The 11,757-nt window shown below is 38.9% G+C and overlaps 1 protein-coding gene across 2 annotated transcripts in view; it reads left to right on the forward strand.

Moving 5' to 3' along the window:
• eif2ak4 (eukaryotic translation initiation factor 2 alpha kinase 4) overlaps positions 1-11,416 on the forward strand; it is a 78,840-nt gene extending 67,424 nt beyond the window's left edge. For both annotated transcript variants that reach the window (XM_061895390.1, XM_061895391.1), the window contains 4 exons: positions 5,013-5,081; positions 5,852-5,896; positions 6,545-6,660; positions 11,083-11,416. In XM_061895390.1, the coding sequence (XP_061751374.1) occupies positions 5,013-5,081; positions 5,852-5,896; positions 6,545-6,660; positions 11,083-11,140 (288 nt within the window). In that variant the 3' untranslated portion in view covers positions 11,141-11,416. The remainder of the gene's footprint in view (positions 1-5,012; positions 5,082-5,851; positions 5,897-6,544; positions 6,661-11,082) is intronic.
• Positions 11,417-11,757: the final 341 nt, after the last annotated feature.

The following is an 11,757-nucleotide window of genomic DNA, read 5'->3' on the forward strand; positions in this document are numbered from 1 at the left end:
TCATCGAGGGTGAACGCTCCTCTTTCCTCTCCCTTATCTCTCCTGCTTGCTTCTTTGTTTTGTCTTGTCTTAACTTTCTTCTTGCCTCTTTTTGCACTGCTCTCCAAATCTAAACATTGGAACTATTTAACTGGCCTCAAAAAAATTGACAAGATTTTGGGTTTGGGGGAACCTGCTGTTGTGACAAAGTGGTTGTTGCTGGACACACGACGGACACTTAGGAGAAGAAGGAGTGCCGTGGGCCTGGCGACCCTTTTCTGTCGAGGATGTAAAGATATCCACCTATTCGGAAATATGACAACAGGACATTTGCTGATTGGAGTAAGCGTTGCTCTGGTTTGTCGACAAATTGGAAGTTGCTGGCAGTCTTCAAAGTACCCCAAAGCTGCCACAAATGATTGGAGGATGCGGGAAGAACTGTGGATTACATCAGAATGTCTACCCTGCAGTTTTTGAGGACCAGTCATAGACAATTTAAAGTGGAAAGCACATTTTATTTTCACTCGCATACAAATCATTCTAACTTGGATTGTTTCCCTGGCTTCAAGACTCTCCCTAAGGACAGTGCAGCGAAGACACAACAAACTCCCTTTGTGTCTCTCATGGACACACACCTGTTGTTGTTGACTTTGGACCCGCGACTGCATAATACATCAAGGCCGTGGAACAGACACACACTGTGGGCTTCCACACACACACACACATCCACAAAAAAATATACGCCACACATACACCCCCCCTCCCCCCAACCCAACGCCCTTGACACAAATCCCATAGGGGTGATGAATGGATGGTCAGCGCCTGAAGAGCTGCGGCCTACCACCATGACCTTGAACTACCTTCCCTCTGTTGCTAGATATTTCGAGATGTATGTTGTAATATGTGTATGTGCTTTGCTATGGAGGTTTTTTCCCCACTCCAGACTGGGCCCCCTTAGGAGTCTAGATTGTATTTTTTTACTCATCCTTCCCCCAGTGTTTACCTTTTTACCATCTTTTACGGGGCGCCTTACGGCAACCCATCAGAGTTCTTGTTCTGTAACCTTGTACATTGTTTGTCTAATCTTGATCAGGTTTGTGCTGAAAACAAAGTTTTGTTGTACTTGTTGCAATGACAATAAGACCTATCCTATCCCATATGTGTGTATATATGTATACAGTACATGTATTAATACGTATGTGTTTATGTGTATATATGAATGTGTGTGTATATATATACTGTATTTCCTTGAATTGCCGCAAGGCATATAGTATTCGCCTGCCTTGAATTACTGCCGGGTCAAACTCGCTTCGGAAAATAATTAGCGCATGCTTAGTATTACCGCCTGGTCAAACTCGTGACGACACGAGTGACACTTCCCCTGTCATCATTTTCAAAATGGAGGAGGCTGATTTCAATACCGGTAATTTGAAATCGCATAAAGGGAAAAAGATTAAGAGCTATTAAGTAAGATTTAGGTCCAAGTTTACTTCACACTCAAATTTTACTGCATGCCTTTGGTGAGTGCCGGAGTGAGAAGAGGTTTTAAAATAATTAGCGCATGCTTACTTTTACCGCATGCCTTTGGTAAGCGCAGGAGTGAGAAGAGGTTTTAAATTAATTAGCGCCCCGGCGGCAATTCAAGGAAATACGGTATATGTATATATTAGGGCTGCGAATCTTTGGGTGTCCCACGATTCGATTCAAAATCGATTTTTGGGGTCGCGAATCGATTATAATTCAATTTTTCCGATTCAACGCGATTCTCGATTCAAAACCTATATTTTCCCGATTCAAAACGATTGTGTATTCATTCAATACATACGATTTCAGCAGGATCTACCCCAGCCTGCTGACATGCTGGCAGAGTAGTAGATTTAAAAAAAAAAAAGCTTTTATAATTGTAAAGGACAATGTTTTATCAACTGATTGCAATAATGTAGATTTGTTTTACTATTAAACGAACCAAAAATAGGACTTATTTTATCTTTGTGAAAACATTGGACAGTGTGTTGTCAAGCTTATGAGATGCGATGCAAGTGTAAGCCACCGTGACACTATTCTTTTTTTATTTATTTATTTATGTCTAATGATAATGTCAATGAGGGATTTTTAATCACTGCTATGCAGAAATTATATCTAATATTGATACCGTTGTTGATAATCATTTTCGTTTCACTATTAGTTTGTTCTGTGTTGTGTTTTTGTCTCCTCAATTGATCTGTTTATTGCAGTTCTGATTGTTGCTGGGTCAGGTTTGGTTTTGGAATTGGATTGCATTGTTATGGTAATGCTGTATAGTGGTTTGTTGGATTGATAAAAAAAAATAAGAATGAAAAATCGATTTTTTAAAAATGATCGATTCTGAATCGCACTACGTGAGAATCACGATTCAAATTTGAATCGATTTTTTTCCCCCAGTCGTGGTCAGAAGTTTACATACACTTGTGAAGGACATAATGTCATGGCTGTCTTGAGTTTCCAATAATTTCTACAACTCTTATTTTTTGTGATAGTGATTGGAGCACATACGGTACTTGTCACAAAAAACATTAATGAAGTTTGGTTCTTTTATGAATTTATTTTAGGTCTACTGAAAATGTGACCAATTCTGCTGGGTCAAAAGTATACGTACAGCAACATACATTATCAGTTTTGGTGATGTCGAAAAGTTACAATTAATGAAATTAGCTTCATGGCATGGCCTCTTAACTTCATGCGAGTGATTATGATTGACAGCACCTGTTGACTTGTCTGAGCCCATTTAAATAAGGCTCATGTGATGCAGTCATTAGACTCTGTTACAAACTTGACAATGGGAAAGCCAAAGGAATTTGGCACAGATCCCAAGAGCAACTGTGCAGACAATTATTTGTACATATAAAGTGCATGGCGCAGTTTTGTCACTGACTCCAGCTATCACCTGCTGCTGAGAGAAAATTGGTGAGGATGATCAAGAGTCAACTGAGAACCACCAAAACGCAGGTCGACAGGGTTCCAGAGCATAATACTACCACCACCATGCTTGACGGGCCTCACCGTTTCTCCTCCAAACATATTGCCAGGTATTGTGGCCAAGCAGCTACATTTTTATTTCATCTGACCACAGAACTTTCCTCAAGAAGGTCTTCTCTTAGTGCATATAATGTCAGATGAAACAAAAATTTAGCTATTTGGCCACAATACCCACTAATATATTTGGAGGAGCAAAGGTGAGGCCTTTAATCCCAGGAACACCACACCTACCTTCAAGCATGGTGGTGGTAGTATTATGCCCTGGGGCTGTTTTGCTGCCAATGGAACTGGTGCTTTACAGAGCGTAAATGGGACAATGAAAAAGGAGGATTACCTCCAAATTCTTCAGGACAACCTAAAATCATCAGCCTGGATGTTGGGTCTTGGGTGCAGTTGGGTGTTTTAACAGGACAATGACCCCAAACACAGTTTAAACGTGGTATAGGAATTAAGGTTTTAGAATGGCCTTCTCAAAGTCCTGACTTCAACGTGTGAACAATGCTGACGAAACAAGGCCATGTCAGAAAATCAACAAATTTAGCTGAACTGCACTAATTTTGTCAGGAGGAGTGATCAAAAATTCAACCAGAAACTTGCTGATGGCTACCAGAAGCGCCTAATTGCAGTAAATCTTCCCAAGGGACATGTAACCAAATATTAACATTACTGTATGTATATTTTTGACCCAGCAGATTTGGTCACATTTTCAGTAGACCCATAATAAATTCATAAAAGAACCAAACTTCATGAATGTTTTTGTGACAAACAAGTATGTGCTCCAATCACTCTATCACAAAAAAATAACGGTTGTAAGAAATTATTGGAAACTCAAGACAGCCATGACATTTTGTTCTTTGCAAGTGTATGTAAACTTTTGACGACAACTGTGTATATATAAAAACAAAATATGTACAATACACATACATACACACATATATACATATGGCCCCGACCAGGGATCTTGGGCTCGAAAAGGTTGGTGACCAATGCTTTACACCATCTAAAAAAAAATGAATTAATTGTTAAAATTTAAATGTTACTTTTTTGTATGACATAATCTCTCTGAATGTTTTGATGCCAGTGCTGTATTTATCAGAATAGCTGCTGCCTAAAATTTACTTAAATTTAGATTGAGTCGGTACAAATATATTTGCTGCTACCTGTTTGACCTTTCTCAAAAGCACATTATAATGGGGCTGTCTGCGACTCTGGCTTGTCAGAAGACAGAGCAGGAGGGATCAGTGTTACCAACTGAGGGACATTGCTTCTATATTTAGCAAGTATTCAGTTTAGACCCTTCTATTGAATCTTACAAAAACGCGACAAGCACTCATAAGCGGCTCCATCTGGTTTGTAAAAAATAAAATGACAAAAAGAAAGGTGAATTTGTAGTTCTAAACATTTTTTTTTAAACTCACTTTTTGTCTACTCCGCAGCATTATTTCTATTTTTTTTTAGCATCGATTAAAATGATGCACATGCTTCATAACCAATTACACACAAAAAACTGATAGTTCTTGCGACTATTATGTTATTTTGGCAAAATATGTCACTCAAGTCCCAAATTCCAAACGGCTCGTTTAGAGCAAGTTTGTGAGAAGGCAAGATTGTTCTATAAATATGTCCGCGATGCCTCTATTGTTTGATTTAACATTTTCGGGACTTAAGGGGATGCCAAATGCACAAAAAAACAGGTACCAACAAGTAAGAAAAGTTGTATTTGCACAATGGGTCCTCCTTTAAGACATTTAATTGACACGCCACTACTCAACATAACATACTGCTTGTTGGAAACATGTTCTCAGTCAGCTGTCTTTTTTTTGATTACCCACAGTGCATGTTGATAGCATGTTAACACAGTGATTTGTTTACCAAGCAACTGCATGCAACAATATTTTTACTTTGTTTATTTGTGCCGTTTCATTTTGACCATGGAAACAATTATTTTTTTCCCCTTGTTTCCCTTTGATTATTTTTGACTGTGTTTATCTTCCTCTCTTTCTCTTTTACTTGTGCAGATCCACACCAGATTACAAAATCTTGCAAGCAGTTTGCAAAACAAGAGCAGTGACATTGAAGTTCTGGCAGTAAGTAATTTTGTTTGTTTACCCGTGCACGCTCCACCCCTTCTTGTGCTGTCCCTCTTTATCTTTCCAATTCAAGTGTGACATTTCAGAGCGATGGAACAGTTTCTGATAGCCACAACATTAATTGTCGCAAGGAGCAGGCCTTTCAAGTTATTTACGTCATGCCAAATCGTCCAGTTGTAGCAATGGTGGTAGTGAATCCAAACACTGGACACTGCAGTACAATTAACACATTCTACAGTTTACTGCTGCCATTTGTCATATCTATTTGTGTATATTTTCTAATTTTATAACCAATATATTCCCACCATAAATCCTCTTTTTTTACCGTGTTACGGTCCCAAAATGTTTGTCGTTCCTGCTAGGCTCTGGATTTTGTCCGGCTCACATCTATAAATATGACTTATTGAAACAGGCCTAATTACCTTCATCGCGCTAAGCGATTGCACAGGCTTCTTAGTCTTTGTTGTTGAATGTCAGCAGCCTGTTTGTTTATCAGTCCGACTGGAACACAGCAGCACTTATTTTCCAATGATAGGCCCTGGAGGCAATTAGCTTTTATCCTGGGAAAGGGACACGGGGCACTTTTTCAAGCCGGGTGAAAGTGGAATTTTGAGTAATTTAGTGATGAAAAGAATTACAGAACCTGCTTAGTGAGACTGTACAGAAGGCGCTTTTTCTTGTTAAATTGTAAAGACCCTTTTTTGCAGCACAATGTCGTCTAAATGTGTTTGTGCCCAACTATTCGTTCAAATTTTTCTCTCTTAAAGGTGGACCTTCAGAAGGAAATACTGATCAACTTCCTGTCTCTGGAGGTCAGTTTCCTTTCCACATTACAGCCTTAAAAAGTTTACATCCTGATGAGGGAAGAATGTGGTGAGGGGTGGAGGGTGCCTGAAAAGAGCCATAAAACTCAGACAGGAAGATGGGATCCCGTCTCCTTCCTTACAGTGGCTTCTTAAGAGGGGGTGGTGCGAGGGAACACCAGGGCCTTTTTCCGCCATGGGGAGACCTGTTCAAGTTGTTTCAACCAGCACTTCATTGCATAAGCTTACAGTCAGGCAGACTTGCTTAGTGGGTGCTAATACTCACATTCCAATCCCCTGACCTAACGCTCTTGCAGAGGGTTAAGAAAATTTTATTACATTGTGCACAGAAACAAGAAAACAGGAGAGTGGATGTTTTTAACATCGCTGTTACATAAGGTCCACTCCATAAATTAATGGGCCACCTATGCAGCAAGTTTCACATGGCACTTTTCTAAGTATGTGGCAATACCATGTTTCTAAAGGGTCCAGAAAAGGGCCTGTTCGACATAAACATTTCTTTGAGTGTAAGATGTTGTCAACCTTTTAATTGCGAACTTGGTAAACAAGCAAGGAGTTTAAAGTAAACAGGCTCTAAATGAATTAAATATATTTTAATAATTCACAATGGATTTGCTGTTTGTCTGTATTCTGCAGTTTGAAAATGAGGAACAGTACAACAGCAGTGTGAACACTCTGCTGTCGCGTCTCCCCAAGCAGCGCTACTTGAAGTCTATCTGTGAAGAGATCCACCATTTCAAAATGACCAAAAGGTACAATGCACAGTTGGGCTCACTGAAATTGTAGACCAAAATTGATTTGATTTACTTTGGTATAGTCCCCAAAAAATAATCATACTGCCAGCAAGTGCATTTTTTGTTGAAAATGTATCACCTGACTGCTGAAAGGAGTAAACGACTGTAAAAAGATGTGTTTATAATATTAATGACACATATTTTTTTCCTTTTTCTTATTTTTTTGATTTTTGAAAATTGACATACTCCCATTTCTAATTTTTGCAGCAATTTTGAGTAAGGCTGTCAAAAATTACTTGTTAACTCACGATTAACCCCAAAATGATATCGCATTTGACACATATGTATGCAGATTAAGTACTCAATTTATTTTGACTGTACATTCTGCTTTACCTTAACCCAGTCCTTTTCAAATAGTGAGGCGAGCCCCCCAATGGGGGTGCATTGCGATTGTTAAGGAACATTGTCATCATGTAATTTTTATAGTTGACCATTACACATTTTCATGTCATTGTAATGGACACTGTAGGAGAGAGTAATAATGTTGCTGGGAATATAACTTGAGTAGAAAACATGAAAAGCAAAACAAATATGCCACAGCTTACCTTGTTATTTTTTTTCAATTGAATCTCAGGAGACTATCTCACCATTGTCTTTGTTTTATCGAGTCTTTTTAAAAAAAAAAAAAAAAAAACTTTTATAAAGAGTATCTCGAAGTCTTATTACTTGCTTATCCTGCTATGTTTTATTCTCTGGCAGACCAGGGGCCTCATGTATTAAGCATGCATATGCAGAAAAACATGGCATTTGCCCTTTTTCACAGCAAAACTGAGATGTATCAAGAGTGAACAAAGTGAAAATGTAGGCACATTTCTACATGCTATGGATATTTTGGCGACACACAGAGGGGGTCGTTAGGGCTTTGCCAACATTGGATTTTAACAATGTACAAAGATCAAGGCAATGACAGAAAATTCACTTTTTTGCCAAAATATTTTTCTTTTTCAAAAAAACTTCCCATTCATATATACTAGTATGTTTATGAGGACGTCTATTGATTTATCTAGGCGATAATTTTTTTACCTAATTCTGTCACAATGTGTTCTTGTGACTCCAGCATCGGATTGGCCAGTCAGGCTGACAGCTGCAGCAGCCGGTGGTTGTGTCACATTAACGGCATATTAATTAAAACAAGTGTATTTCGTATCCTTTTTGATATGTTAGCATGTTTAAATTTAAAATATTTCAAACCAAATAATACACAATTTTCACATAATTTACACAAGTTATATTTATTTATATTGGGTGTATTCAGAGTCACCCATTGTGCTCTCACCTCTTCTAAAGAAAGATCACCACTTTATCTCTGGTCCCCTCGCCTGTTTTGGCTACATCTGTCTTCTTCTTCTTACTGATGTAGTATTACTTGTTTCTTATTTGTTCCTGTGTATGGTTCTCTGAATCCACAATAGTGACAGTCTTGCACGCTTTATCCCACTCAATCGTCTTTCGTTTGCTGGAAACGCCAGAGAACAGTGTGCCAAAAAGTATATATTGGCCGGCCTTCACTTCAGCAAGAAGCACCCCCTAATTATTTTTTGTTGATGAATTCACCAACTTGCTCATTATCTTTGTGTATTAGGCACATAGCTAATGTAAGTATGATTTGCGTATTTAAATGGAGACATGGACTCCAAGTGGCCAGCTGCACTTCGACATGTGCGCGGACTTCCACGTTGATTTGGATGTAAAAAAAAAAAATGGGCTTGGATTAATGTGCGCGCACACTTTAATACAACAGAAACTGTTTCTGCGTACAAAACTTTCTGGATTTCAGCATACACCAATTTTTTAGGAGGAAATCCACGCAATACAACCTCCATCCATTCAGTTTCTACCGCTTGTCCCTTTTGGAGTCGCGGGGGGGTGCTGCAGCCTATCTCAGCTGCATTCGGGTGGCAGGCATCAAACACCCTGGACAAGTCGCCACCTCAACTTAAAACAAAAATTTCAACCACTTTCTTGTCCAGCTAAAAGCCATTTTTATCAAATAAAAATGCACTTAAATGCATGATTGGGCCAAGGTGTATGAATCGTACAAATACAGTACAGTCACATATTGTTGAGCTTCAACCAATTACAAGTCCGATTTTTCTCACTTCTTAGATTGTCAGTTTTATCTCTTGGTCAATCGGGTCAATAAGGGTGAGAGTCATTCACAATCAAGCATTATTAGTCGCTTCTTGACTGAGATTTAAATGGATTATTAAAACAATAACTCTTAAGTAATTCAACAATATGAAATACCGGTAGTTAATAATCTTAAGAGTCAGTGGTGTTCTTTTTCCACATTGACACTTTCTATTTAGTGTGTTAAACGTATGTCCATATTCCTGATTTGTATTAAGCCTGCTTTTTAAAAAGGCAACTACCACCTTTGACCTTTTACCCAGCCTTGTTTAAAGTCCCATGTCTGACCTTTTAACACCACAGTTGATTGGCACTAAGACTGTGGTGCAGGGAGGCGGGTTTGTGGGTTGGATGAAGTGGTTTGTATTGTCAAGCTCACCAGCGAAACTAAACCCTCGGTGTTGTGACATCCGTGAATGCCCTTAGCGATTAGCTCTGAGAGGAATTAAGGGGATTTTCTCTTTCATGACTGAGATGGCAGCAGAAAACGAGCTAATAGTTTTATTTTCCTGCCTGTGTTTGATTTGCGATTTAAGGCAGCCACATTAAACTGATAAAGGAGCCTCACAGAAGTGAGGCTATTTTTTTTGTTGAATTGTTTATGTAGTCGTTTTTCTGTTGTTGAATGTAACAGTGGCCCAACTCCAGCACGGCCATGAATCAGATGCACATGTTCAGGGGCTCAGTTTTAATCAACAACTTAAAAACATGCGTTTATGGACCAATTCTCCTTCTGCCAGTGCAACATTATCCACATTATAAATGTGATGTTAGAGTCACTCTTGAGGTTTTATTGTAAATGCACTGCCTTGCCAAACAAAACACATTATTTTCTTGGACGGCTTCAACTCTGATTGTGGAAAACATTCGTTGTGGCTTCGTTTTCACCAGCCTCTGCAATGTCACAACATTTGCATTCATGTTTCACCAATGTACTTTGCAAAGCAAGATTCGGACCCCTGCACAAATTTTCCCACTATCCTTCCACTTTTAAATTATCCTTCTGTAGGGAATATATACCGTCTACCAGTATTTTTGGGTACCGGTGCCTAATTGGGTCGGTCCAATAAGACTAATGATACTGCTATCTGTATTGTTTTTAATGAAGCACACCATCCTAATTAAGACACGCTGCCACATTGAGTTCAATTGTCGCTACTACGCATGGGTAGATGATGATCACGCTAATTGGAGTTAGTGTCAGTTCGAAGTTAATGCCACTAAACTCACAACCGCCAGTACAGCGTGCTTCATCAACCTGACCATCATCTAAGCCAGTGGTCCCCGACCACCGGGCCGCAGAAGAATGTTTTATTCGTTTTTATTTAAAAAAAAAAAAACATTTATTTATTTATTTTTTTTAAATAAATCAACATAAAAACACAATATACGCTTACAATTAGTGCACCGACCATAAAAAACTCCCTTTTTCATGACAAAAACGTCCCTTTTTCATGACAAAGAAAAAAAAAAAAAGAAAAAAAAGGCTCATTTTAACCAGATGCCCGAACCACCTCATCTGGCTCCTCTCGATGTGAGGAGGCTAGTGCAAAATAACTAAACAAAAACAAAAATTACTATTGACTCCCATTTAGATCATTTGTGTTTTGCCTTCAAAGCCGTACTGTATCCACAGCCTTACACCCTAAATTTTTAAACAATAACAAAAACAACCCAAAAAGTATTTTAAAATACTGTAAGTAAACAAAATAAAAATACCGATCAAATCACTTTAGTATAATTTATGTGCTGATACTATACTTGGTATTGCTAGTATCCACAGCTGGCTCGATCAACCCTACTTTACATTGAAGCTTTAGCGGTTAGCTTCTTGTGTCGTCCTGGTGTGTGCGTTCGTAGCATGCTTATTGATTCCTTTTCCTCTAGTCCTCCACTGATAATGTGGAATAATGGTTTACGGCCATGGTGGTGCTAATTAGTGACTTAAAAGAGGTTTCGTACTGTCGATACACATGTTTGTTGCAGCTTGCTTTCAAATTGGAGCCAGTGTTCTGTCAAAACACACACACTTCTGGAATTCATGCAACGCCACTAGAACACTGGGATACAGCTGTGCTAACGATCGTGTGGGCTTGGCAGCTTATTAGCTAATTGTGTATATTTTAAAAAGCAAATATGACTAATACAGACTGTGTATAATAAAAAATGTCTAAACAGTGAAAGTTTTCAGCATGTTGTGTGTCTCCTAATCCTGCAATCCAAAAGCTAATTTGTGTCTTCCTGCTGCAGGGTGCCTGTGGTTGTCTTGTACAGCTTGAAGGACGATTACTACAAGACCCTTCTGTGAAAATCTTTGTGTTTCACAACCCGGACCACTTCTTGATTCTGCCTTAGGAAATGTTCACCTTTGGACTTGAAGAATATGTGCTGCAAGCACATCCCCCCAAATGCTATTTTCAATCATACCCCAGCTATGTTAGTGTGGTGGCGGTCCTGCCCCAGTAGAAGGTTGGTGGACTTTATTGCCTTCAGACTTTCTAGTATGGCTTTTTACTGAGTACATTATTTTTTTGTAATATGCAGTCAGACTGAAAGTGAAAATAAATCCTGCCCTCACATCGTGTCTGTGTGTTACAACTATTTTCCAAAGTGGTGAAGAACATTTTGGTCATTGTAATCTCAGGGCATCCAATCGATTGCAACTGGACTGTTTGTTTTGTCTTAGATGACGTTTTGCCTGTAATCCAAAGAGGCTTCATCAGTTCATGCTCATAAACTTAGATTGCTCAGATCTAGTCTTAGACTTAGATTGGTCATCTCTACTCTAGTGGTTGGTTCCAATACCTCGGTAGGCTTCATCAGTTGATGTTCATAGACTAAGATTGGTCAGATCCAGTCTTAGACGCTAGATGTAGTCCAGCGGCTGGTGCCAAAACTCCAAATATTTATACTTCAAAACCAGGA

Source organism: Nerophis ophidion, linkage group LG03, assembly GCF_033978795.1.
Source record: "Nerophis ophidion isolate RoL-2023_Sa linkage group LG03, RoL_Noph_v1.0, whole genome shotgun sequence".
Classification (NCBI taxonomy): domain Eukaryota; kingdom Metazoa; phylum Chordata; class Actinopteri; order Syngnathiformes; family Syngnathidae; genus Nerophis; species Nerophis ophidion.